General features: G+C 48.8%; 2 protein-coding genes across 17 annotated transcripts in view; one reads left to right on the top strand and one right to left on the bottom strand.

Annotated features, from left to right (window-relative positions):
* Positions 1–597: 597 nt before the first annotated feature.
* On the top strand, positions 598–16,399 carry G6PC3 (glucose-6-phosphatase catalytic subunit 3). 12 transcript variants are annotated; one of them, XM_072646066.1, is made up of 8 exons: positions 1,019–1,522; positions 4,949–5,059; positions 5,590–5,676; positions 6,182–6,300; positions 6,559–6,700; positions 6,899–7,027; positions 13,427–13,543; positions 16,285–16,399. In XM_072646066.1, exons 1-8 carry the CDS (start codon positions 1,305–1,307, stop codon positions 16,301–16,303), a joined length of 942 nt encoding a protein of 313 aa, XP_072502167.1. In that variant the 5' UTR covers positions 1,019–1,304; the 3' UTR covers positions 16,304–16,399. The 12 variants fall into 12 exon arrangements, with proteins under 12 accessions (XP_072502165.1, XP_072502162.1, XP_072502161.1 ...); XM_072646065.1 differs by lacking the exon at positions 16,285–16,399 and adding an exon at positions 14,023–14,140; XM_072646064.1 differs by lacking the exons at positions 13,427–13,543; positions 16,285–16,399 and adding an exon at positions 598–670 and having other exon boundaries at positions 1,248–1,522; positions 6,185–6,300; positions 6,899–7,897.
* Positions 13,994–27,412, bottom strand: part of HDAC5 (histone deacetylase 5) — a 38,783-nt gene continuing 25,364 nt past the window's right edge. For 3 of the 5 annotated variants that reach the window (XM_072646052.1, XM_072646054.1, XM_072646050.1), the window contains 24 exons: positions 26,361–26,629; positions 24,750–24,894; positions 24,382–24,496; positions 23,779–23,909; positions 23,425–23,556; positions 23,186–23,298; positions 22,620–22,751; positions 22,092–22,314; positions 21,227–21,438; positions 20,674–20,952; positions 19,704–19,869; positions 18,967–19,100; positions 18,413–18,533; positions 17,964–18,013; positions 17,699–17,806; positions 17,304–17,359; positions 17,055–17,142; positions 16,314–16,433; positions 15,966–16,063; positions 15,654–15,772; positions 15,089–15,222; positions 14,618–14,702; positions 14,200–14,353; positions 13,994–14,107 (listed from right to left, as the gene is read on the bottom strand). In XM_072646052.1, coding sequence (XP_072502153.1) covers positions 14,068–14,107; positions 14,200–14,353; positions 14,618–14,702; positions 15,089–15,222; positions 15,654–15,772; positions 15,966–16,063; positions 16,314–16,433; positions 17,055–17,142; positions 17,304–17,359; positions 17,699–17,806; positions 17,964–18,013; positions 18,413–18,533; positions 18,967–19,100; positions 19,704–19,869; positions 20,674–20,952; positions 21,227–21,438; positions 22,092–22,314; positions 22,620–22,751; positions 23,186–23,298; positions 23,425–23,556; positions 23,779–23,909; positions 24,382–24,496; positions 24,750–24,894; positions 26,361–26,629 — 3,224 coding nt within the window. In that variant the 3' untranslated portion in view covers positions 13,994–14,067. Of the gene's footprint in view, positions 14,108–14,199; positions 14,354–14,617; positions 14,703–15,088; positions 15,223–15,653; positions 15,773–15,965; positions 16,064–16,313; positions 16,434–17,054; positions 17,143–17,303; positions 17,360–17,698; positions 17,807–17,963; positions 18,014–18,412; positions 18,534–18,966; positions 19,101–19,703; positions 19,870–20,673; positions 20,953–21,226; positions 21,439–22,091; positions 22,315–22,619; positions 22,752–23,185; positions 23,299–23,424; positions 23,557–23,778; positions 23,910–24,381; positions 24,497–24,749; positions 24,895–26,360; positions 26,633–27,412 lie in introns of all 5 variants that reach the window. The other 2 variants (XM_072646051.1, XM_072646053.1) reach the window with 1 other exon arrangement.

Here is a 27,412-nt window from a genome sequence, read left to right as displayed (position 1 = left end):
TTTTATCCTAATCTTAGCCTCCCCCCTCACAATACCCTGTGACCTAGACCTCATCAAAAACATGATCATCTCTAGTTTCCATAAATTTCTTTCTCCAGTTACTCCAAATCCTAGTAAACTGTTGGCCTCATGGGTGGGCACTGAACACGGTTTCAATCTAGTTCTCACTCACACATACTTACATACAAAAACAACCCTACTGGATTCCCTGGATTACATGGTAGATAGACTTCGGGGACATGAATTTTAGAATTTTAAAAATTAAACTCTTTCCTCCTCTATCCCCCATCCCGCCCCTGAGAGAGAGAGAAAGAGAGAGAGGTGTGTGTGTGAAATTGCTGTCCCCTTTCACAACACACCTGGGATGCTATGGTTATGTCCTTGAACTTCCCTGTCCCTATGCCCTGACGAGACCACGGATCTTTCTATCAATAAGACAAGGCAGCAGAAAGAAACCTCACTTGGAGAACTAGCTATCATCCTCCTCAAACATCAAGCATCAAGCTTCAAAGCCTGCCTGCTACCCTCTGACCCAGGACCGCAGAAGTAGCCACCGCCCCACGTCCGCTGCGGACTGGACGCGAACTGGGGACACGTGGGTCTGGGGGAAAACGCCCTCGCGAGAGGTTTGTCCCCTACGCTGACCCGTAGAAGGAAGACCTAGCGAGAGGTACAAACCCGGGAGGTAGGGAGGAAAAACGTTACTTGGAGGGCAAAGCTCGAGCTTGTGGCCCTGGGGGAGGGGGCAGCACGGGGCAAGGGACCGGAGAAAGAGGGCATGCGGTCGAGCTCGGACAGGGGTGCGGTCTGGGGAGCGCGCGCGTGGCTTGGAGGCGGAGTTTGAGGTGCTCTGGAAACCGAGAGGCGGGGCCGCGCGGGGTAAGCGGGAGCTTCCCGGGTAGAGCAGGGGCGAGGCTTGTGGAATGACTGACGTGGGGGGGGACGTGGAGGGAAGCTCGGGGCCAGGGGGCGGGGCCTGAGAGCTGTAGGACGTAGAGGGCGTGGCCTAGCGCCGGGCGAAGAGATGGCGGAATCTAGGGAGCTCTGGGGCAGAGGGGGCGGGGCCTGGGTCGCTTCGAGGGCGGAGGGGGCGGAGCTGAGAGCAGAGACCTCTAAGTGCGTCTAGGGCTGATGCTAGTGGTACCCTGGATGTGAACTGCTTTGATATGCTGGTGGAAGGAAATGGTGGGGGCTGTGGGAGGCGCCTTCCTCTTACCTCTGGCCTCCCTCAGCTTTCTTCCCTTCAGAAGCAGCGTTACCCCGTCAACACAAGGTCAGGGCTCCAGGGCCTGTGACTTCCTGGTATGGAGTCCACTCTGGGAGCGGGGATCGTGGTGGCGGAAACTCTACAGAGACAGCTACCCTGGCTGGAGGACGTCTGGCTCTGGGTCACCTTCCTCGGTGACCCCAAGTGCATCTTTTTTTTCTACTTCCCCATGGCCTACTATGCTTGTCGCCATGTAGGCATTTCTGTGTTCTGGATCGCCCTGCTCTCAGAATGGCTCAACCTCATCTCCAAGTGGTGAGACAAAACCCCTTGCCATCCCTACTTAAAGCTCAGGCCGTTGTCAGCAGGAATGTATTAAAGGCTAGCACTATGCTAAGGGCAGAGGATACAAAGAAAAAGATGAAATAGTGCCTGCCGTCAGGGCAGGTATATTCTACCAGGGGAAATAAATAAAATATGAAGTAAACCTAAATGCAGCTGGGTGATTGGAAAAAGAGTGGTACCCTGAATATAAAGAGAGAAATTCAAAAGAAGAGTGAGGTTGGTGGAAGTATAATGAGCTATTTTAATTTTACTATATTGAGTTTTAGATGCCAGAAGACATCCAATTAGGTTGTCGATCCACTAGATAGACACACCCCACCATCAACTGTCACCCTATACATTAACCCCTGATTGTCACTCCTGAGGACATGCCAACAAACACATAGAAAGATACCAGTAGTCATATCATACACTGACCCCTCACATCACTCCCGTGATCCAATATAGTCATCCCTAAACCCAAGCTGTAGGTATTTAAACCACAGCTGCTTCATACATACCCATAATCACTCCCCACCTCTTACCACCCAGGGACTCCTTTTTTCTAAGTCATTATTGTGTTCTCATCCCACCCCCACAAGTAAGTGCTTCCCAGACAAAGAAGAGAGCCTCCTAAGTAGAACTACTTCCCCTTCAAAGTAGAAGGCCCTGCCTCCCTTCTTCAGCATGAAAAGACTAGGGATAAGGGATACAACCCTACAAAAGATGTCAAGTATCACCATAAATGATATCCCAGAAATTCTCTGTTGGTGTTTTTTTTAAGGCCCTCTCTGTGCAATCTGCCTTTTCTGGTTTGATACAGGAGAGAGTTGATCTGCCTCTAACTGGGCATTCAGCCTTCTCCTCCAGATCACCCCACAAAAGGATGCCACATTCCCAGCCTCGGAGAGAAGTGAACAAAATTGTTAAGCAGGAGGCAAGTAAAAGTTACGCATGCTGCAGGATTAAGAAAAGTTGAGAAAGAAGGGCTGTCTGGGTCTCTCCATCTCTCTCCCTCTGCCTGTATCAGTGTGAACCATGTGAGGAAAAAGAAGGCAGGGTTTTCTGGTGTATCTTTCACTGGAAAATTTGAGGAGGAAAACTTTTCAGAGTTCCAGCACAATAGCCATTGGAAACCTTCCTTTTAGAGCTAGTCTTCATAAGCACTTTAAGGTTTCAGATTACTGTAAGTGTGTCATCTCATTTGATCCTCACAACAACCCTGGAAGGTAGGGGTTGTTATTATCTCTATTTTCCAAATGAAGAAATAGAAGCCCACCTGCATTAAGTGACTTGTCCAGAGTCACACAGCAAGTGAGTGTCTGAGGCAGGATTTGTATAGAACTCTGACTCGAAGTCCAGCCCAACATTCATTACAACACCTAGCTACTTCTTACTCAATTCTCTTTTTCCTCTACCTCTTATCTCCAGACCATCTGCTTCCTTCCGCAGTTCTGTTCTTTGTACCATTGGAGCTCTCTATCTCTCTCTGTGTCTCCGTCTCTCTTTCTCTCTCTATCTCTCTCTCTCTCTCTCTCTTCTGTCCCTCTCTCCCTTTCTCCCTCTCCTTTTCCTTGTCCCTCTCCCTCCCTTCCTCCCTCATAATTCAACCAACATTTGTTTATCTCTTCCATCCACAAGCAGGGATTGGTGCTAGGTGCTGTGGGTTCCTCCAGTGATCCCTATTACCATCCATATCCTTATGTAAGTCATCTACTTGCCTGAAGATCATTCTTCCTTTCTGAAATAGTTCAGTACCTGGATCACCGTCTTACTCTCTCTCCCAAGCCCCTAGGGGACTTAAATATATGTCAGTGTCCCCTCTAATATCTTGCCCTCTCTTCTCAACTCCCATGATCTTCCTCACTCTTAGCCAGCCACCAGTGGTCAGGCTCTCAATGTCACCTTCTATGTCATTGTCAATGACTACCTACAGGTTCCAGAACACAGAAATTTCTTTTTCCAATTAATTACTATCTCCTTCTCCCCCATCTCTTCCCCTGCTTCATTCCTCCTGAATCCTTCTTTCTTCCTGTGATCCCCAGACCTTCCTTTCCTCTCCATTGCTCTTGGTTTATCACCCTTGATCTGATCTCACTCTCCTCTTTTTGCCTTGGTTGATTTGATCAACTACTTATTATCTTACCTTAGACTCTCGGGGACCCTATTACCTATTATGTTTACATAGTGCTTTTCACGTTGTGTGAAGTACACAGCTCTTTACCAGCATTACCTCATTTGATCCTTACAACAGCCTTCTGATGGAGGTATCATTATCTCCATTTTGCAGTTGAGAAAACAAAAGCCAAGAGAGAGATTAACTGATTTGAGTGCCTAAGGCTGGATTTGAACTCAGGTCTTCCCAACTCCAGGTCCAGTACTCTGTTCACTGTGCCTTCCTAGCTACCATACTGCTTATGCCTTGCTGAATCCTGCCCCTGAGCTGTCCCTACCATCTTCCTTCTCTGCTCCTGGTCCCATGTTCTTGAATGCTGTGGGAGAAAGTCACTTCAGTCATGACCATCTTATGTTATCTTCACTGGACCCTCATTGCTGCCTTTGTATTAGTCTGTGATTCGCTGTCCTACTCTACATAGTAACTGTCCCAAATAGTCTCTTCTCTCTCCAAGTTACCTATGTTGTTGTTGAGTCGTTTCAGTTATGTCTGAATCCTCATGACCCCTTTTTGGCCTTTCTTAGCAAAGATACCAGAGTGATACATTTTTCTTCTCTAGCTAATTCTACAGATGAAAAAACTGAGGTGAACAGGTCTAAGTGACTTGCCCAGGGTCACACAGCTAGTAAGTGTCTGAGGCCAGATTTGAACTCAGGAAGATGAGTCTTCCAGACTACAGGTCCAGTGCTCTATCCAAAAGTTACCTAGTTACCTTTTCCGTCTCTTTCAGCAGGGGACCTCACCTCCTCTTCTACTAATAAAATGGAAGAAAATAATCTCGCCTACTCAACACCACAAAACTCTCTGTCATCCTATTTCGTTCTTTGCTCTAGTCTCTGAAAAAGAAGAGAGAACTTTGGGTGGAACAATTTCAATTGAGTGATGAATTCAGAAACCAGATTGTAAAGGGTTGAGAAGTGTGTTTAGAGAGATCTCAAGGATGCTGCAAAAGACCCCCTCCCTTCCCCTATGTAAAAAGAAGAATGTACATTTCCCTATTTTTCCCAGAGAAGAAGTGAAGTGTATGAAGTGTGACAAAAACTCATGTCCTCTGAAGATGCACCTGGGCTGCTATAACCAAAGCAGAAATAGGATCTGGGGTGTTGGGGGTAGAATTAGAGGGTATTCAACATTTCATCATTTGAATAACTCTTCTGCAAGCTTCCCCTGTCTTTCTTAGGTCCCAGGTAGGGGAGGAGTAGCAGGAATGGGAAATCTCACTGCCTCATCTCCTCCTCCAGGTTTCTTTTTGGAGACCGGCCCTTTTGGTGGGTTCATGAATCTGGATACTATAGTGAAGCACCCGCTCAGGTTCATCAGTTCCCTGTATCCTGTGAAACTGGACCAGGTAGGTGAACCCTCCTACATTATCCCTTTCCCTTACCATCCACATTGATTATCTCAAAGTCCTTTCCAGTTTGTGAAGGCTTGAGGAACTTAACACTTCTCTCTGTTGTAAGACTAGAGAGTAGAGAAGTGAAAGGCATTAGGTTGGTTGGTATGTTGGTACCAACTGAAGGATCCATGCTTATGTATCTGGTTGCCCATTAGTCATGTCCTACAGGAGAAGATAAAGAAGACTGCATGTGAAGGCCTACCTGTGGCATTAAATAAGAAAAAAGGCCCAAAGGATCAGATAGCCCTTTCCTACCTCCCTTGTGCTCAAAGTCCCCCACTCCCATTTTCTCCCCCACTTCCAGAGGGAGTGAAGTTGTAACTTCTAGGGGAAGGGGATTTAACCAGTTGTTAAGAGAAGGCATCTGGCCCTTTAATCACCATAAGTGCCCAAATTCTACGTGTCACCCTGACCCCTTCCCCCCAAAACCTCAACTCCCAGCCCCCACACATACCACCTCAAGTGGCTGTATTTCCTGGCAGGTAGTCCCTCGGGTCACTGCATGATCACAGGAGCTGCCCTCTGGCCCATCATGATTGCCACCTCAGGCCAGGTTGCAAAACGAAGTCGAAGGTGAGTCCAAGAGGGCTCTTATGTACAGAATTTCTCTCCAGAGGCATGGAGGAGGGGATAGTCTCCCCTGCCCAGTGTCCATATCATCATGGAGACTGAGAGCCAAATCACTGGTTTTGCTTAGCCATCTAATTATATAATGGGATGGAAATGGCTTGACATTATTTAATTTGGAAGGGAGTTGAATAGTCAATAATCTCTTCAACAACATCCCCCCAAATGGTCATTCATTCTTCACTTTAAAATCTCAAATGAGGAGCTCACTATTTCCAGAGACAGCTCATTCCACTTTTGGTTCACTCTGATTTTTAAGAAATCTTTCTGTGTGTCAAGTCTAAAGGTTTCTCTCCACTTTCCAGCCACTGCTCGTAATTCTGAGTTCTGTGTTGAAACAGAACAAGTCTAATATTTCTTCCATGCCATAGTTATCATGTCTTCCCCCATCTTCTCTTATTCAAAATAATTGGTTGCCCACCCTGACCCACTTGTCTTCTTCCTTCTCCAGCAGCTGGATGAAGCTGATGCCCAGCCTGGCTTACAGCACATTCCTCTTGGCAGTCGGACTCTCCCGAATCTTCATCCTTGCACACTTCCCACACCAGGTGCTGGGTGGCCTGATAGCTGGTGAGCCACTGGAGGGTGGATAGTGACACTTCCCTTGGAGATGACAAAGTCAAAGACAGGAAATATCAATTCCCTAGCCCATCACCCCACCCCAAACCTTCTCTTGTGCCTTCTCTCCCATGGTTACCCTTAACCCACCCTAGTCCATCATCTGTCTACCCTAAATTCTCCCTTGTACCCTCTCTTCCATCGTGATCCTTGGCCTAGGGACTATACCCTCAAATTCCTTGAAGTTGTTACCGCACCCCTTCTCAATAGGTGCTCTCCTGGGATGGTTCATGACTCCACGTGTGCCCATTGATCGGCCAGTCAGCTTTTATGGGTTGACAGCACTAGCACTTCTGCTGGGTGCCAGCCTCATTTACTGGAGCCTCATTTCCCTGGGAGTAGACATGACTTGGTAAGTTCCTGAGATAGGATGGCACCTTTCCTGGCCCTTGCCATCATGTCTAGCCTGTGGGATCCCTAGAATACCAGTAGACCAGTAGAGAAAAAGTGATTCTGCCATGGCATATAGTCCTAGCTGAAGCTAGAAAGGAACCCGAGAGGTTCCCCCATCTGAAGGAATTTTTCTACAAGGTTTCTTCATTTTCCTCAGGTCCATTCACTTGGCTTCCAAGTGGTGTGAGCGTCCAGAGTGGTTACACATGGAAACTCGACCTTTTGCTTCCCTGAGTCGGGATTCTGGAGCTGCCCTGGGCCTGGGCATTGCCTTACACTCACCCTGGTATGCTCAAGTGAGGCGGGCACGGTTGGGAATCCTTCAGCAAGCTGCTTGCCTGTTGTTGGTCCTAGGGCTCTTGGGGCTCCTTAACTGGCTGGGCAACCCACCCCAGCTCAGCCTCTTCTACATCTTTAACTTTCTCAAGTTTACCCTTTGGCCCTGCCTGGTCACTGCCCTGGTGCCTTGGCTGGTCCACTCCCTCGGTGCCCAGGAGGCCCCACCTGCCAAATCCAAGTGACCCCACCTTCCCTTCCCCCAACCAACACTCCAGATGATTTCTACCTCCAGCCAAGGAGGCTTCACTAATCACTGAAAGAGAAGTCTTCTGTTCACTCACCCCCACCCCCAGCTGCCATTGTGACTGCTACTTGCCCCTACCTAAGACAAAGACTTCCTTCCACCTGACTCCTCTGGAAACTCTTCTGTGCTCCCAACATGTCCATCCCACCCCTCATCACTTGAACTTAGCCTCGGAGAGTGGTGTATGTCTACCTGAAAGGGAACTGGCCCTGTCAGCCTTTCTCTTTCCCAAAAACCCTACCCTTTCCCTCTCTACCAAAACTTTGCATTTTTTAAGAGCACTGGAAATAAAAGGGAAAAAACTTCCAACACTGTGAGGGACCGAACCACAAAGTTCCCAAAAGTCCAGTGGCAATTCTGTGCTTTTGTTCTGTATTTGTGAAGTCCAGAATGGGGCCAGGCTTGGCACAGTCAGATGGTATCTTGGGCCCTTGGTTCTCCTCTCCTGCTCTATGTGGAGAGGTTGGCTACCCACCCACAGCCAAGCCGGAGGAGTGCTTTGGACTCAGAATGAATTATCTGCATTTACCCCTTCCCTCCTCTGCCATTAAAGAATGGGAAAATGAAATCAAATTAAGGACATTCTTCATGACTATTTTGAGTTGAGTTCATCCATCTTCTTGTCACTAGAAGGGTCTATCCATTCCTGAAACTCTCTAGAAATGCTTAGACAACCTTCAACCATCTGACCTTGTATCTCCCACCCAAAAGATTAAATATCTTTCCCATCCAATCCTCTTTTCCAAATTCATAGAATTCCAGATTCTCAGAGCCATAAGGGAGCAAAGACATCTTGGAGTCCAAACATTTCTGAGGCATGGAACCTTTCTATGACAACCCGTACTAGCTGTGTGACCTTGGGTAAGTCACTTAACTTCTTCCTGCCTCAGTTTTCTCAAGTATAAAATGAAGATAATAACAGCACCTACTTCACAGGGTTATTGTGAGATTGCCCTGTGCCTAGCATATAGTAGGTACTTAATAAGTGATTGTTTCCTCCTCCCTGACAGGGTCATCTGTCTTCTGCTGGAAAACCTCCAGTGATCAAGATAGAGCTCACTACTTCTGAAAGTAGATCACTGTGGTTTTGAACAGCTCTTAGTGTTCTGAATTCTAATTACTAGACCATTGTCCAGTCCCATTGCTAATACCCTCTTTCAAGCCCTTATCACTTTGAGCCTAGACTAACATCCAGTCTCTCTTTAGTCCATCCTTCATACAGGTACCAAAATACCCTTCCTAATGCATGTCCTGGCTCAAAAACAGTTTCCCTCTTTCATACGTTTGAAGGATCTGTGATTTTGTCAATGTGAAGAAGTGCTCTCCCACACTGCAGATTATAACCTGGGTTGTATCTATTAACCATCAACCAACAAGCATTTATTAATCACATACTAGATGCGCACTGCTAGGTGCTGGAGATAAATACAGACACAAAAATGAACGGTCCTGGCCCTGAAGTTTACCATTTAATGGGGGAAGATGATGTATATGTATATACATGTATGCATATATATACGTGTGTGTACATACAAAATATATACAAGGTGATTTTGAAGCCAAGAAACCAGCAGCCAGGGGATTGAGAGAGACCTCATGTAGATGATGACCCTGGGCTGAGAAAAATGAGGAGGGCATGCATACTAGTCATGGGGGACAGCTGGTATGAAGACCTGCAGGTGAGAGATGGAGTTACCATGTTTTAAGAACAGCCAGAAGACCAGTTGTGTTGGACTTCAGTGTTTGTGGAGGGGAAGTGATGTTGATAATGCTGGAAAGGTCGAGGCCAGGTTACGAAAGACCTTAAATGCAGGCATCTACATTTGCTACTGAAGAATAGAGAGTTGCTGGAGTCCTCATTTGATCCTCACAACAACCCTGCGATGCAGATGCTATTATCTTCATTTCACGAAATTGAGGCCAAAAGGTTAAGTGACTTGCCCAGAATTGTGCAGCTAGTGTCCTGAGGTAGAATTTGAATTCAGATCTTGCTGACTCTCAATCTAGTACTTTTATCCACTATGCCACGTAATTTTTTCAGTCAGTAAACATTAAGCACCTACTATGTGCCAGACACTGGGCTTCATATAAGAAACACTGTAGACACAGAAATGACAAAGGGATGAGACTGAAGAGTTATGGATGACACTGAGGTTGCAAACCTGTGTGACGGGATGAATAGTTGTAACCAATAGAGATATTCAAAAGGGGATGGGTTTGTGGGGAACAATGAGTTCCGTATGGGGCACAATTGAATTTGTGGATTCTATGGGACATCAGATGAGGAGTTGGTGATATGGGACTGGAGCTCAAGAGAGATTAAGTCAGGATATATAGATCTAGGACTCAATAGCATAGAAATCATTAAGCCTATAGAAGCTACCGAGGTCACTCGGTTAGGGAGAAGAGGGCCCAGGGCAGACTATTGGGGTCCATCTACAGTTAGGGGCCATGTGAAAGAGCCCGAGAAGTAATCAAATACGAGCCAAGAAAGAACAGCTTTGCCCAAAGAGGAAAGAGTATCCAGAGGAGACAGTGTTCAGACAGTGTCACCTTCTTCAGAGAAGTCAAAGGCAAGAGCTGCAAAAAGATTTGTCACTTTAGAAAAATAACTGGTGCTTTTGAAGAGAGCAGTTTTAGCTGAGTGATGAGGTTGGAATCCAGATTGTAGAGGAGTTAGAAGATAATGAGAGAGGAAGAAGTGAAGGCAGTGAGTGAAAAGTTTTTTGTAGACTGAGAAAGGGAGAAAAAAATATAGGATTATAGCTTCTGAGGATGTGAAGGTTTTTTTCAAGATCAAGATTTGGATGTGTTGGTATATAGCAAGGAAGTAACCAGTAAATAGAGTGGCTGAAGATGGGGGATGGGACGGTGACAGGAAGCTCTGCTAGAGAAGACCCTCTGAAAGGATCAAGGGTACGTAGAGAGGTGAACCTTAAAAAAGAAAAGGGCCACCTTTTATCAGAGACTGGAGTAAAGGAAAAGAGTAGGTAAAGGGGGTGTAAAATAAGCAGAAGTGAGAAGGGAGCTCAGCCATTTCCCAGCTATTTTCTCAACAAAATGGAGGTCTTCAGCTTGGAAGGAGGGGAGAGGATTCATCTGAACAGATGGTGTGGGGAGTGGACTAGAGAATCGATTAGGATGGAGTAAAAACATTGCATGGCTGTGGCGTGGACCCAGCCCTACTGGTGGGTAACTTCCAACTCCTTTCAGCAACATACAAGTAGAAGTAAAGAAGTGGGAGGGTAGGAGTAATCCAGATTTGAGGTTTGGCAGGAGAGATAAAACAGTGGATTCAAGAGTAGAGAATTGTATGGAGTGGAAATGGTCAACTACAAGATGGAGACTGGGAAGGGAGAAAAGGGAAGCCCAAGCAGGGGTAGTTCTTTGAGGCTTTCGGAGGTTAAGTGACTTGTTTAGGGTTACAGAGCTAAAAAGTATCAGGTAGGAATTGGACTGAGGTGTTTATGGCCCCAAACCCTTGATGACACTCCATCAAGCCACACTACTACTTGGCACTTTATTGTCTATGAAGTACAACATAGACTCCCTAACCTGGAATTTAAAACCTATCAAATGTATTCAACTTACCTTTTGGGCTGTATTTCATGTTATTCCATTTCACAAACTACTCCAGAGAAAATGGATCACTCAACTCAATGTTCTCAGTTTTTCTGTCCCTCCCACCACCTTGACTTTATACAGCATGACTACCTTCCCTTTAACGTTCCCCATCTACTAACATCCAACCCCTCCCAGAGCCCAGGTAGGCTACCATACCTTCCATGATCCTCCCAGGTAGAATAGGGAGTTGTCTTTGAAACTCATATATTTTGAAACCACACATATTACATATATTGTGTCCTCACCCACCACCCCAATTCATTAAGGCCATTTTGTATCCATATATTCCCAGCATCTTGCACAGAGTAGTGGGACCTCTAAAAGTGTTAGTCAAATTAAAAAGACCTTTCTAGAATGTGACCTATTATTCCTCTGCCTCTTCCTCCACCCCTATCCTCGAGTGTTAGAAGGCACCCAAGTTCTAGTCTAACTTCTGCCTAAGCAAGAATTCCCTGCATATCTGACAAGTGGTCATTTAGACTTTGAAAACAAAGTGAGGGGGAACCTCCTATCTCCTGAGAGAGTCTCATCCCACTATTAAGTAGTTCATTTGCAGCTACCTTCCTTAGGCAAAGTCAAAATCTGCTTCTCTGCAGCCTCTTTCTTTAGTTATTTATTCTTTATTCTTAGTTCCTAAGCCCCACATCTTTTTCAGAGGGCTAGGTAACCCACACCTCTCTTTTAACTATTGGCTAAAAATTATTCTTCAGGTCTTCCTATTGACTTTTGATGTTGATTTTAGTTCAGATTGAACTTTTATGTGCCTACTGGGTGCAAGACCAAGTTCAGGCAAGGCCACTAAGTGGCCTTGGTAGTCTCAGAGTTCTCTGTAGGCTGTACTACATCAATGCTCTCCTCTCCTCTTATTTTCTAAACTGGCTTCTTGAGCCAAGACTAGCCTCTCTTGCCTAAGAGCTGAGGCTCATATGGCACTAAGATTGGAAAAGTTTTTTACATATTATACCATTTGAGCCTCATGAGGGTTTGGGGTGGGGAGGAGGTATCCTGACTTGCACAGGATCACAAAGGTCGTAAGATGTAGGGTTCACTTAGGTTTTTCTTCAAATCCAGCACTCTGTTGTAGAGACATCATGTTTTCAGGCAGAGGCTGGATAGAAGATGGAAAGAAGGCTTCAACCCTTATCTGGGAGCCCAGAGAACAAGAGACACAAGCCCCCAGGGGGCACTGCCAGAAACAAGTTTATTTACACAAGGACACACAGTGTAACAGGTTACAAAATACTCAACTGAAATCCATACCCAGAGAGAGAGAGACAGCAGGGGGTGGGGAGGGTTACATGAGAACTAGACAAAATGGGGAAAGGGGAAGAGAACCACCTTTGGACTCGTGGCTCCCCGACCTGCCATAATAAGACCCTGTTACACTTAGCCTGGCCCACCCTCCCCCTAAAGGTAGGGCTGAATTGTGACCAACACCACACACAAACACACACAAGTGGCAAGATGAACCAGTGGTTGTAAGGACACCCCCCTCGTATCCTCTTCCCCATCCCAGCCTTGCTGTAAGGGTAATAAAATATGTAAACACATTGGTGGGGTCCAGGAGATGGGAGGGGCAAGGGAAAGAAACCCCGTCCCCAGGAACCATTCCCACTCTTTGGTTTCCTCCAGGCTGCAGAACTTTCCCAGACACTGCAGGAGCACTGGCCCCCTCAATGCATCTCTCCCCTGCCCCTGAGTCTAGGGAACTGAGAGGCCTGGGACCAAAGGTGGGAGAGTGAGGGGTGGGAACAGCTTCTCCAGCTCCTTTCCTGTTTTGTCTACCTCAGGCCTGCCTGCCAGCAGAGGGCAACATGAGGAAGAGATAACAGGCAGGAAGAGAGGCTGTCCTTTGTCCCCAGGAGCTGGACTGGGTGGGGGTGGGGAGGAGCACTAGGAATCAGCCTCCTTCATTCTCACCCCAGCCTCTCTTCTCTCCTTTCCCAGCTATGCCTTCAATTTCTGACTACCTCCCCCAAACTCCAAAGAGCAAATGCTTCATGAAAGGGAAGTCTACTGACCTAGAGCAAGCATGACACTGACTGAGGCAGCCACTCTCAGGAACAAATAATAGGGGCCCTATCAGGAAGGACAGCGTCCCACTTCATCTGGCCTCCTAGGCTAGGAAGGGTCCTGTCCTGAGCACCACAAGGTGCTCACCAGTGCAGGCCACCCCAGTCCCCCTCAATCCCAAGCTGTGCCAGTCGGGAAGGCTGGAGGACTATGCCCTCTAGCTCTGACAGGACAGGTAGAGAAGGCTGGAGTGCAAGTCTTTCCTTGGTTCCTCCCCTGGCTTTCCTAGGGAAATAGACACAAAGCCTAGGGCAGATCAATCACAGAACCCAGGAGTCCAATTCCCAGCCCCCAAACAGACTGTTCTTCCACCCTCTAAATGGGTTTCCCATTAGAGGGGAGAGAAGGCAGAAAGGGACACTAAGTGGTATGAAAAACGTGACTGTGCCTTCTTTCCCCGCCAAGTTCTGGTGGCCAGGTCTCTACCAGTGAAATGGAGAAGAACGAGCAGACAATACAGACAGATGTCTTTATACAGAGATGGCAACAACAGAGAAGAAATAAAAGTGTGGAAAGTACCAGGTTAGGACTCCCCTCTCTTCAGCCTGAACTGTTTGGAGAAAAATATTAGGGGAGTAGGAGGGCATTCCAGGACCCTCCCCTAAAGCTGAAGAGGGAGAGGGAGGGGCACAGAGAAATTAAGGCATTGCCTCCCAAAATCTGGATCCAAGGCACCAAACTCACTGCCTCCTCCTTGCTGAGAGGACCTAGAGGGGCTAGAGAGGGGGCACTGAGGATACTGCCCTAGTCCCAGGGTCCACCAGGCACAAGCCCCAGAGTGGAGGAAAAGGACAGAAAAACAGGGAATATGGGTATAAAAGATGGTAAGAGAATAGGCTGAGACAACCTCTCCTACTCATAAGGGAAGGGAGGTACTACTGATGAGGGAAGCAGGGTGTAGAAGGGAAGAAATTCGTGCCAGCTTGGGGTAGTGGGAGGGTCGAGGCTGAGAGATGGACACAGCACACGATGTTAGATGTGTGACTTTTTGTTTTTAATAGAAAAAATAAACAAAATCACAATGATGAAGCCCAGGGGCCTGGGCATCACACGGCAGGTTCCTGCTCCATGGGTTCCTCCAGCGGCCTGTGGAGGCAAGCATAGGGACACAGGCACTTAAGTGCCAACCCAAGTATGTGAGAGGGAGAAAAAGGGAGGTGACAGGGAAAAAGGGTTACCTTGGGGTGTGGCTGGGGCCAGCCTGCTCTGCCCCCACTGACAGCAATGCCATGGCACTCAGGGTCTCTGCCTCTTCCACTTCTCCTGCCTGCGCTTCCTGCAGAGAGCGCCCCACGCCAGCCGCATTTCGCTGCACAGAACTCCAGTGTTTACCTGCCAGTGCCGGTGGGTGAGGACCCATCAATGGCCAACTCTGCAACATCTCTCCTTGGGAAAGTTCCCCCTTCCACCAATTACTAGGAGCTCCAGGCTGACCTTCACCTCATCTCTAGCTCCTGCTGCTTCTTCCTCACAACAGCACCCTCCAGCATAACCCCTGGGCATCCCTTCCCCGGCTCTCGTTGAGGAGCCTCCCTGCTCCCCCCTGCCCCTCAGTTGTGCAAAACACAGCCCTCTTCTTTACTGATGCTTACTTACTCTGGATCTCGATTACTTTCTCCAGTGTGGCCACTGCATTCATGTTGGGCTTTTGTTTTAAGATGGTCTCATCCAAGGGCTCAAGCTATAAGGGGTAGTAAGGTACAGTTACTGGGATGGGAAACTGCAATGTCAACACTCCCCAGACCTCAACCAGTGTGCCAAAGGCCACTTCATTTATCACTGTCATCCTGGAGTCATCCCCACTACCTCGAGAAGAGGCAGGACTTAGCCTCTGTGGGATCCCAGATGAGAAAATCCTCTAACACCCTAGCAGAAGGCCCTGGCACTTTTCTATTTCCCCTACCTCTACCCTTCTCGACACATCTCTCCTAGGTCTCCCCCTAAGGTCACTGTCCCACCCTGTGCTAGAATAGAGGCACTCTACTCCACCTTAACTTGGGAAGCAGGGCCTAAAAGCTCTTTGGCTGTGGTGCTGAGCCCGTACTTTACATTCTCTGGGGTCCTCACCTCCACACTGAGCAAGGCGGAAACGCAGGCCTCTGAGGCATCACAGATGGCGGTGAGGTCATGGCCGCCCTCTAGAGCCAGCACTATTCGGCCTCCTGCCAACTTCATCAGCTGCCTGGTCAAGTGGCCAAAGCCTGCAGGGGTGAGAGAGCCTGCTGCTCTGACCAGGAGGCATGGCCAGAGCTGCCCCCAACCTGCCTACTCTCTCAAGGACTAGCTGGATAGGACAAATGAATGGCAGTGTTGGAGGCTGCCAACACCCCAAGGTTGGCACCTGCCCCTTGGTCCTCTGGGTTTCTCCTACTCTTCCACCTGTTCCATCACCCAGCAGTTTTTCCTTCTTTTCTCCCCTCCCCTCCCCTCAGACCTCCCACCTCTGCTTCCCTATATTTCCCTATCTCTATATGCACTACCCCATGTCCCTCCAAGTTTCTCCTACCCTCTATTCTCTTTCCCCTCCAGAAGAATGACCCTCCCACCCTATCTCTGCCACCACCAATTTTTCTCTTCATTCCTATCTCCTCATTCCTATCACTTCCCCTCTTGCTCCCAACACCAAGCTCACATCTGGCAGTGACAGAGTAGCCACCCAGTGGAGAGAGATGCCCCTCAACAGCATCAAAGCCAGCAGACACTAGAACCACATCTGGACAGAACTCCTGGGCAATGGGCATCACCACCGTCCTGCCGGAGGAGAGGAACATGCCAGGGTGATCCCCTCCCCTCTCCCTCACCACTTCTCCGTTCCCCACCAGAAACAGTATCTTCTCCACTCTTTCTATTCCACCTCTGTGCCTACTCTCCTTTCCCTCAATACAGTGGGTCCCCCCCACCCTTTAGTGCCCCCCTGCATATTTGCTCCCAGCCTAGGCCCCACCTGAATGCCGTCAAGTACTCGACGTCTCCAATAGGGGGGTCCACACCTCCTGTCCATGCCACATTCACATTGTACCCCACACCAGGTCCTCCACCAACCTGGCACCAAGGGAAGAGGCAGGGGATGGTACTCACTTCCTGAGAACTCCTAAACATTGCCCTCCCTCTCTCGACCTCAGTTCACTGATTTCCAGTTCCCTTCTAGAGAGAGGGCCTGGTGATGCCCTCTGCCCAAGAGCCCACAGTTTCAAGTCACCAGCACTGCAGTGTGCCTCAACACATTTCCTGCTTTTTGAATTTATTGTGCTATCCCCACCTAGGACTTCTTACTGGAATTGAGGAGCCTCACCTCCTCAGGGGCACCACTGCCTGGGAAAAAGTTCCCATTGTCATAACGATGCAAGGAGATGTAAAGTACAGAGGGGTCACTGTAGAAGGCCTGCTGGGTGCCATTGCCATGGTGAATATCCTGGGGGAAGAGAAGAAGAGAAAGTCAAGAAGGACCAGTAATCTCAGGTGAGATGCAAAACCCCCACAATCCTCCCAATGCAGAAGGAATTCCCAGGGGCAGGGCCTACCACCCCAGACTAGCCTTCAGGGATCCTAGTGCATTTACAAGTGCTCGGGTCCTAATGTTAAACCCATTGTGGGGGTAAGAACAGGAGGACCTAAAGGGCTTTGACGTAGAGCAAAGGAACCTATTGTTCTTCATCCCAACTGATGACAGATGATGAGGAAATGAACTGACACTGCAGCAGGAGGGATTCAAGACAAGACATCAAGGAGGACTTCTCAAATCACTAGGCAAGAGATATGGGAATAAGAGAGTGAAGGAAGCTACTGACTCTGAAAGCCTGGAGAGTTTTCAGACCAGTACCCCAACAGGCTAGACTAGAACAGGCATAGGTCCTACCCCAACACATGTATATGGAGAGGACACATCTAGGGAAGAAAAGGAGCTCAGCTCTATGACTGAGAACCAGAGTTTCTCCCCCAGCCCCAGCCCATCTATTTATCCCTCCTGACTTCATGGAGGATGTGCTTCTCGTCCTCTCCCACCCTGCTCTGCCCCTTCCCTAGTCCTCCTCACCCAGTCCACAATGAGGACCTTGCCCACATTCAGCTTCTGTTGTAGGAGTTTGGCTGTGATGGCCACAGAGTTGAAGAAGCAAAATCCCCTGGGAAGCAAGGCAAGGGTAAGAAAGGATACAGAGTTAGTTAGCTGAAATGTGTGTGGCTGGGTCTCAGCTTTAAAAAGGGTAAAAGAGTCAGAGATAGAAGAGGCCCGAGCTTTGGTTTGGCAGACTCTCCCCTTCTGGTGACAGCATAAGGCACTCACATGGCTGTGGATTCCTCAGCATGGTGTCCAGGAGGCCGGATAATGGCAAATCCATTCTACAGAATGGAAAGAGAGATAAAAGAGATGGACAAAGACACAGAAAAAGATGAAAGAAGGACCAGAGAAATGCTGAGACCAGCCTTAGAAAGAACAATGAGGCAACCAGGAGCTCCTTGTTTCTCCAAAGCCTGCCCAGTTCCTCTCCTTTTCCTTCTGTTTCTGGGCCCATCAACCCCCTCCCTCCTGAATGAAAAGCCCTGAGATTCCAGGGAGAAGAAAAAGCAGAATCTTCACTGGCTCCCCTACAGTTTCCCTAGGGTCCTAAGAGTAAAGGACAGACTCTAGGAAGCACCCACAGGAGCAGTTTCCTCCCTATCTTGATAACCTCCACTCACCTTGAGCTCCCCTGAAGCTACCTTGAAGGCCAGCTCCACCAGGCAGCCTACAGCCATGCGCACAGCACTAGAAGAATGCATCTCATTCCACACTGTGTCACTGTCCACCTGGAAGAGGGGAATAGGGGCATCAAGATGCCTCCCATGGCACAGGAATACAATGGACTTGGAGGAGAAATATGATGGTGAAAGGGAGCAAAGAATGAAAGAGGGCTAGTTCCTATTCCCAAGGAATAAGCCTTACCCCGTTCTGTAACCTACTTACCCCTATTCCCCCACAGGGCAGCACGGCATACATCTTCTGGCTGATTGGGCCTATGGAGGAGAAAGAATTGCCTTGGGCCATGCAAGGATACCATGTATGTACCCAAACAAAGGGGAAAGTACATCTCTAAGTTTCTTTAGCTTGGTCAGATAGCTACTGGCTTTGTCTCTTAGATTTGGGGGGAGGAGGGGGGCAGAGAGAAAAGACAGGAAGCGGAGAGAGGGCTGAGCTTTTTGGATGTAATACCTTCCTTCACACTCCATGGAAACAGAAATTCTCTTTGATCTCTTACAAACTCTCTCTTTCTTACTACCTCCACAAACTAGGCATACCCCACTGGGAGCACATCAGGACACCATCACTTTTGCCACTCTTCTGTCCCATAGAAAGAGGAGATTGACTGAAAAGTGGCCCCCAACTGGGAAGAGTCAACATGGTCCCAAACTCACCCAGCAGCTTCTTGCTGTCAAGCTTCTGCCGGTTGAGGGGGCTGGTCCCATAGAGCAAGGTGTGGTGCTCCGAATGTACTGTCTGGATCTCATCCAGTGTAGCTTTACGCCCCCGAATTCGCTAAATAGTAGAAGACAAGAAGAATAAATGGATAGGGTATTAGACCCTTCCTCTCCCTCTCCCATCCCAGCCTATACCCTTCTCCATAGCTCCAGAAAGGGGAGGACACCCCTAATCCCTGCTTGCCTAGAGATTCAAGACCACAAAAATGATCTGCTGACACAAAACCCCAAGCACCCCTATCCTACTCAGTGGATGAGGTTATGGAAGGAGATCAGGACTTGGATTCACAGGAAGATGGAGAAAAAGTGGATGACCCCAGTTGGTTAGGGACAGGAAAAGTATTTACGAGGGAACAAAAAAGGAAGACTGGGTCCCCAGGGAAAGGACAAGCAAGGACATCGGACCCATAGGTATGGGGAAAATTGTCAGGTTAACAGATAATTCAGAGGAAAGGGGATGGCACTGGATAGTACCTAAGACACACCCTTACCTCACACTTGCTAAGCAGACCTGTCTCTTGCAGCCTAGACCAAATGCTTTGGATACGGCCTGCATGCTCAGGGTGGATGTGGGTATTCCCACACATGCACTGGTGCTTCAGCATGAATGTGTCATAAACTACTCCTGGAAAGCAAAAGGAGCTACTGAGTCCTATGGCCTTTGCCCCTGATCCTCCCATAATACAACCTGCCAACTTGACTACCTGAGACCTAGAGTCGGGGAGGCCTCTCCTCTTTCAAAAGAAGGGGAATGGGGGAGGGGGGGAGCAGGCTTGGTAGGGGAAATATGATGAAGAGAGGATTTAACTAGGGAGTCTAGATGTCTGTATCTCTCCCTTACCTGTACCTGAAGGATTCTGATCTGAGAGGGAGTTTTTGTTACCACAGGATCCAAAGCTAGAAGGGACACTTAGTCCTATCTCATTTTACAGAGGAAGAAACTGAAGCCCAAAAGGGAAAAATGACTAAAGGCCTAGGACCATGGAGCAAGAAATAGGAGCCAGGTCTCTGGACTCTAAACTCAAAATTCTTCTCACTGCCTTAGCAGAGGTGGAGAGTGCTATGTAAAGCTCAATAATGATAGGTGTTGAGTGGGATCATTTTTCTTTCAGGAAAAGATCCAGGGGATCTTATACCAGAAAAAAGACTATACCTTTCAGAGGTGTGGAGACTCTTTGCCTTCTACATGCAAGTAGAAGAATATATCTGGCTAGATGTTAGGATTCACCTGTAGTAAAGAGGTGTTTGGTGGGCAGTTCAGGGGCACTCTTCATGCCTAGAGGGGCAGCAGGTGAGGACTGGGTTCGGCCCAGGGCCTGATGGGGCACAGAAGCCAGGCTGAGAGGGGCCTGGTACACGTGCAGGGACTGCAGCTGCTGAGCATCTGTGAACACCTGGAGAGGGACAGGGAAAGTGAATGAGTCTGAAAAAGGAAGGCTGCAATAGAGAGGGCAGTTTCTCCTCTTCAGGCTTACAGAGGGACAAACAGGGGTACCTAAAAGGGCTCTGAACAGGAAACCCAATGCAGTGAATTGCAGTTTTAGAAGGAAGCTAGGAAAGGAAACTAAAAATCTCAAAGCCTCAAAGTTTTGCTTCTGTTCCCACCCACCACCCCACCCCCACTCATCCTTGAGATGGGAGACGATTCTGTCTTCGCCACTGCCTCTTGAAGGGGGGGGGGGTAGGGTTTGATGAGTCATGCTAGGGGAATAGCACTGAGGTAAGAAGAAAGGAGGGGAAAAGGAGGTGGCACTGAGGGGGTGGGATGAGTCAGTCAGATGAGGCAGCTCTGCAGTCTGCAATGAATGAAGCACAGGGTACAAGACAAATAGTAGTAAGAGTGGGTGTGTACACACACAGGCATGCACGCACAGGGACAGATGCAGGGACAGACACAGAGACACATGCAGCCACGTGCTGACAGACACAGGTGAAGAAGCCAGGTAGACAGAGACATGGAGGAAACCAGACAGTGACGAGGATAAACAAAGGGACTGGCAAACAAATGAGAAGTGATCCTTAAACCTCTTTCTCACTCTCCTTTATCCCTCTGACAACTTGAACTAAATCTAATTTTGCCCACTTCTGGAACCCTGGAGGCTGGATAAATGGCAGCAGAACAGCAGACTATGGGAGGCAGTAGAACAAGGAAGGCTGAGGGTCAGGATGTGCACAGTAAGTAAGGAGAGGGCAGTCACCTGCTTGTAGTCCCCACTGGCCTCTTCTAACAGGGGATTCTCATCCAAGCTAATTTCACTGCCCTCATCCTTGACCTGGATGCAATCCTCCTCCTCCTCTTCCTCTTCTTCCTCCTCCTCCAGGTCCTCTTGTGGGCTCTCGCTTTCCGTGGAGCCATCCCTAGGCCCCGGCAGGGCTCCCTCTCCTAGCAGCCCTTCCTGATGCTCCGTTAGCTCTTCTTCTGTCTCCTCACGGTGTGTAGTGGGCTGACGTGGTAACTCTCCTGTCTTGGTGAGGATCTAGGGACAAGCAGATAGAAAAGTAAGCTGTCCATTATCTGCTAGTTCCTATGGCAGATGTCTCCAAAAAAAGCACAAAGTTTGGGGGAAAAGCATATGAACTAACAGATACCACCACATTCTGCCTCCTTGCCATCTCAGGCTGATCCCAGGACATCTGTATCTGTAGCATCACAGATTCCGGATTCCACCCATGGGGTGGGGGGTGGGGGGTGGGGGGATGGGGAGGCCTTACTTTGCTGCTACTCACTTCTTTCCCTTTTCCCAAGCCCACCTTGCCTAGCTGCAGCTGCTGTTGCTTCTGCTTTTCCAAAAACTGCTGGTGCTGCTGCTGCATCACAAGCTGCTGCAGGGCCTGGGGGCTCTGTGGCAAGGGGGACGACTGTGTTCGGCTCAGCGGGCGGTGTCGGGGCAGTTTGCCTACCGTCCGCATGTTGGCGGCAATGCGCTCACCAGTCACCAATGGGGATTGGCCATGGAGTGGCACTACTCAGGGAGGGAAAAGCTGGCATCAGTTCCTGGGAACCTTCTCTGAACACCAGTCCATATAAAGGGAAAAACTCAGAGGAAGCCATTCCAAAAGATGGACCAATATCCCCCCTCCTGCTGCTCACCACCATACACACTTCCTATCCTGTGCACAATTCAAATTAAACTTTCCAGTGGTCCTGGCAGATACTCTTGTCTCTGTATTGTAAAATCACTAATTCAATCTCTAATATACTTCCTTCAGTTCATTTTTGTAATTTTATATTTCTATTGATTGTATAAATTTCTGTCATAATTCTTTTGCTATGCCATCTCCCTCAAATTAGACTGCAAAGTTCATGAGAGCAGGTACAATGTCCCCCCCATCAGAATAAGAGTTCCCTGAGAGCAGGGACTGAGGTAACCTCATAAGACTGAGAGACAGAAACCATATGCACTTTTTAGCACAGATTTCTAATACCTATTCTAAGTACAATGTTCCCTATTAAGGCAATAAATATTTCTAGAGAGAATGACCCCAGCAAGGTTATAAGCTGTGGCAGAGCCAGAAAACCAACCCAGGCACCCTGGTTTTGTTTTTCCCCACCTGCTTCACTCCCACCCTGGGAAAAAGAACCAGCTTGTGCTGGCTCCTGGCTTCCATGGCTCACCAGCTATGAGGGTGCTCTGCTGCCGGGCCTGCTCCAGGAGCAGCACGTGCTGCAGCAGAGAGGCGTGCCCGTGGGGGTTGACATCGCCCTCCAGCGCCACACCCAGCAGACAACCTGGGATCGAGGACGTACTCATGAACTTGCCCGTCAGTGCCCCTCCCTGCCGGAGGGACTGGATGGCCTGTCTCTCTGCCTCCTGCTGCGTTGACAGCTTCTGGGGGGCCTGGTGTGGGGAGGCCAGGAGGGTGAGGAGCTAACTCCATGTCTTTGGGCCCTATTTGCCCCAACACCACCTAAAGCCCAGTTGCCATCCCCACTGCTAACTCCACCCCAACCTCCCCTTTTGCTCACCCCATTCCATTCACCTAAGCCACACTGCCTGAGTCTCTGTGAAGCCCTAGGCCTCAGCTCACTGGGAATGTGAAGTCTAGGGATTATGATACCAAAAACCCTCACCGCTATGACTGATGGAGAACAGCCCTTGGGGGATTCCTAAAAAGGAAAGAAGTGTCTGCACCCCATACTCACAGTGAGGTGCGAATTGGTGACTGTGACTGTGGCCTGTAGTCCTAAGGAAATGTTGGGCAGAGAGGGGGACGTGTAGAGACTGAACTGGTTAGGGGAGCTGTCCAAAGTAAGGGCACGGTGCTGAGGGAGCATCTGAAAGGCAGTCAGAATAAATAAGCATGACAGTAAGTAATGGTGGGGGAACAAGGGGGGAGAAAATCTAGCTAACTGAGACAGCAGTCATAGGAGAGTGCTTTTCATGGAAACACTGAGGTGCTAGAGAAAAGCCTAAGGGCAGCTAGTGAGCTAGCTAGGAGGAGCCCACTATCACAGGGGCACAGGGATCAGGTCTTTTAATGGAAAAGAGATGGAGAGGAACTCCCTGTCCCAGAGGACAAATGAACATTTGCCAAGGTGTCTGGACAGAACAAGGAAAAGGGACCTTTATGTCTTATACTTTTTAAAGGGAAAAAAAGGACAAGAATTGGTTTGATTCCTGGAAACTCTGCTCAATGGCCTACCATGAAAGGGTCTAGTTCATCCTACTTTGGGGGTCTTCCCAACTCATCTGTCTGGGTGGCCCATACCTCAGTGGGGATGTTAGGGACGGAGCCGGTGAAGCCGTTCTCAGCAATGGTGCTGTTGGAGCTGTTGGGGGAACTGGGGCCGGAGCCTGGGGCACTGTTACACACAGATGACACTGTACAAGGACACAGGTATCACCCGGTTGCCTGTGTTCTCCCCTGCCAGAAGTCCCAGGCTCCAGCCTCCACTGGCCCCTTGTGGAGACAGGGATACCCTCTAGCCTCCACCAGCCCCTAGGCACCTGTGATCTCAATAGCTCTCTTCTTAAAAGTGCTGATGACAGTCCCATCCTTTCTTCGCAGGAGAGGGCTGCTCCGCCGCTCAGCCACCTTCTGCTTTAGCCTGGAACGCACCTTCAGATTGGGTTCCGAGGCTATGGGAAAGGGAACATGGCTCAGATCCCACCTCAGTGACAAACTCCTAGTTTCACCAAGACCTCTTGCTCTCCCAGAATTCCAAGCAGGTAACCAGGCTGCAGTAATTGTGGTTTCTAGTAGCATCCCTGATTCTCTCTAGGACTTCTTTTCCCAGATACTGAGGTCTGTAGGATAATGTAGAATCCATAGATCCAAAGGCAGGAATGGGATGAGTTTACCTGTTTTTCGAAGTGGGAAGTCATCCCGGCTATCATAGGGCCCAAGCAGAGGAAGTTTGTAGGAGGGGGGTGTCCCAGGGGGACCACTCTGGGGAGGGGAACTCTGGTCCAATGAAGCGTGATGGGCTCCCCTAGAAAGGGAAGGGAAAGGAAAGAATTAAGAAAAAAAAGAGGCAGAATCAGTGAGTCAATTAGTCAAGTTCATTGTCAATCTTCATATAGCAAACCCTGAAATAGGTATAAATAAGAGGATCCCCACTGACAGGAAACCCTCAACCTGAAAGAAGAAATTTTTAGCCTCTGCCTGAGGTCTTAGCTGAAGAGAAGAGAGTATCCCAAACATCTGTACTAAAACTTTGGAGACACCTGTACTACTTAAGGACATTTGCAGGGCCATATCCAAAATAATCGAAGCTAACATAATGTTAATATAGCTTCATATCAGAGTAGAAGGATGCTCTTCATTATTCTCATAACTGGCTATTTTTGAAGGGGAAAATACATCTGAGAAAAACCTGCATTACTTACACACACACACACACACACACACACACACACACACACACACACACACACGACACACCTTTCACTCCTGTCACCTACCAGCATTTGGGGTGCTGTGGGAGGGAATGGTTGAGTCCGCCTGTCGTTGGCTCCTTAGATTTGCTCAAGAGAAACTCTTGAAGCTTCAGTTTTACCTCAGTGCTGGCAATGGCACCTGGAGAGAGGTGGTAGCCATTGAGGCCAAGGCACCACAACAATGGCTGCCCTGAGCCCCCTCTTCCTCCTCTGCAGATTCTAGGACTGGCCATGGGGACAGCACAAAGGGGCCAGGACACACGTGGACAGCACAGATAATGTCTGGTGAGATGGAGAAGTGAGCATGCCTAGCAGGGAGGGTCTGGAGCAAAGCAACCTCAGGGCCCGACACCAGAGGCCCTGGCACCAGGAGGGGGAAGGGGCACCCTCACTTTCTTTGCTTTTCTCTTTGTTCCGCAAGATGAGCAGCTGCTGTTCCAGCCTCTGCTTCTCCAGCTCCTCTTGCCGCTGCTGCTCCCGTTTACGTTGCTGCTCCAGCTCCTGCTGCCTCTTGGCAGCCAGCATCTCCTGCTGCTGCTACAGAGGGGAGAGGGTATCACGTCAGCTATGGAGTTAAGGAAGAACAGGTACAAGTCTGCACTCCCCAGTCCCTAACTGGCTGATTTCAGAATCCAGGAAGGGCTTCAATCATGGAAGGACAGAAGGTAAGGGAAAGGACTAGAGTCTCAAGAGGAGAATGGAGCAGAAAGTAAAGAGACAGTCTGGGAAAAGCACAGTCTCCTCTCCCACTGTAAGGAAAGGGAATGTCTTCTGTAAATTTGGGGGGTAAACTGTGTGTTGGATTTTAATTACTCTGATTGTCAAAATGGTAAGATCACTGTCCATCTCCCTCACTTCCTTGTGTTTTGCTTGGTCAGAGGAGGGAAAGCTAGCCACTGATCAATGGAACATCTCCCAAAAGCACCAGGAAAGCAGGCTTCATGAAGAGCTAAGGAGTCTGTGGCTCCCTGAGCCCAGCTAGTCAAACCCCAAATAGGGGAAGGAGTGTTCTCAGGCAGAAGGTGTCATTTCTAAAGAGGCCACAAGGGGGCACACTGCTGTAGGCCTACTACATGCCCAGAGAGTTATGGCAAGGCAGCACACCTTAGAACTTTTAGGCAGAAACATTAACATGCCCTCTTTGCCCTTACAAAGGGTTTTGTTTTCTGGTTTTTTTGGCCAGGACCTACAATTTCATTAGTACGGGGAACTCCCGGTGTGGAAACTCCCTCCACCAAAGCAAATCAGCATTCAGCTGTAACTTTGAGCCTTGAGTACCCTGGGACTGGAGCCAAATAGCTGATGTGTGTCAGAATTCGAATCTAGATCTTTCTTTCTATTGCAAGGCCAGCTCTCTCGCCACTGATCACCATGCTGCCCTTGTACTGGGCCTATGACTATATCAACAGCAGGAATTCCCTCTGCCAATGCAGGCTTGCACCTGCTCTGCAACTGAAAGGCAGCAATCTGGGTGTTAGCCTGCCAGAGGCTGGACAGCTCGCCCAGAACGGCACAGCCAGTGCACATCCAAAGCAAGAATGGAAGCCACATCTTCTTGGCTCCAGGGACAGCTCTCTATCCACCATGCCACAATTCCTCCTGCCACAACTGGTCCTAGAAAACCTACTGCCATGGTATAGAATCTGTAGAGAAAGGCATATAAAGGGCAAAGAAAAGAGGTGCTTAAGCACATGGTGGCAACAGCAAAAGAAATACAGCTATAGCTACCTAGGGATCAAATGGGACGGCTCTCTGAATCCAGAGCCAAACAGGCTCAGGGCCAGGATAACCCAAAAGGTTCAGTGCCTGGGGCAGGGATTCAGCAATCAGGCAGATTTAGAAAGTAATGCTTAAAGAAAGTGCTTTGGGTCAAAAGGTGCTCCCAGGAGCTGATGAGGACCCAAGGTCCAAAGTAGAAACTACCCCAGCACTACTCCCAGCCACTGCTTATGGTGCACACTCTGGGAGGTAGACAGGACAGGAGGCAGAAAAGAGCTTCTCACCTTAAGATGCTTCTGCAGCTGGACCTCATGCTGCCGGGTTAGGTGGTCATGCTGTTTCTGGAACTCAGCGAAGAGGAGCTGCTTCTGGAGCTGCTGCTGCTGCTTAAGGGCCAGGAGTTCTTGCTGCAGCTGCTGCTCTCGAAGCACAGGGTCGATGGCGGCGGCGGCGGGGCCCACTCCCCGAAGCTCTGTCGGACCAGGGCTGCCTCCGCCCCTGCCACCCCCAACAGAGCCTGGCATGGCCCCACACAGCACCGGCTTCACCTCCACTGCTTAGGGAAAGGGGAAAAGAGGAGGGGAAAAAGACAGGTGTGTGATGGCTCATCAACTCCAGGCACAGGCAATGGATGACAGACAGTCTAGCTCCTATTCAACCCCACTCCTCAGCCCCTACACACAGCTGGTATAAAGGGAAGAACACTGAGTCAGGACCTGGGCTAGAAGAGCTGTGTGATCTTAATCAAGTCAGTTTTCTCCCTCGATAAAACGATGGATTGTTGACAAGATGATCTCCTTTCTAACTCTAAATCTGTGATCATCAGCCAAAAGATTTTCTCAGTCTCCCCAACACTGACAATATTGGTATGTAGCCAGCCTCAGGGAAGGGGGTGAAAACAGACATGGCACTCCGTAAGTCTCCATAGTGCTACAACAGTGTTTTTAATATCTTTCCTCTGGGTTGGCCCTTGTATCCTACTGGAAGAGAAAAAGACTAAAAAAAAAAAGTCCATTTATAGACACTCTACTATACAGATCTCAAAGCACTTATAGTCCTCTCCAGGATCTGAACTCAAAAACTGAAATACAATCTCTAAAGGGTCAGGTAAGGCAAATGGCATATTCAAGTCACCAAAAGCAGTCCGGCATATTTCATCAACCTGGGCTTTCCAGCATAACCCTCAGAGAGAAGGCTAAGCTTCAGAAACCATTTAAACCTCAACCAAATGGTTCATGTAGACCCAGGCAGCCCTAATATCCCATTTCCCTAGGCCTTCCCTGAGTCACCTAAGGTTAAGTCCAAGTGGGAGGAGTAGGAGAAGCACAGACAGGGA

Source organism: Notamacropus eugenii, chromosome 2 (genome assembly GCF_028372415.1).
Source record: "Notamacropus eugenii isolate mMacEug1 chromosome 2, mMacEug1.pri_v2, whole genome shotgun sequence".
NCBI classification, from domain to species: domain Eukaryota; kingdom Metazoa; phylum Chordata; class Mammalia; order Diprotodontia; family Macropodidae; genus Notamacropus; species Notamacropus eugenii.
Note: the sequence above shows the minus strand (reverse complement) of the source record. Positions and strands in the feature narration are given on the sequence as shown.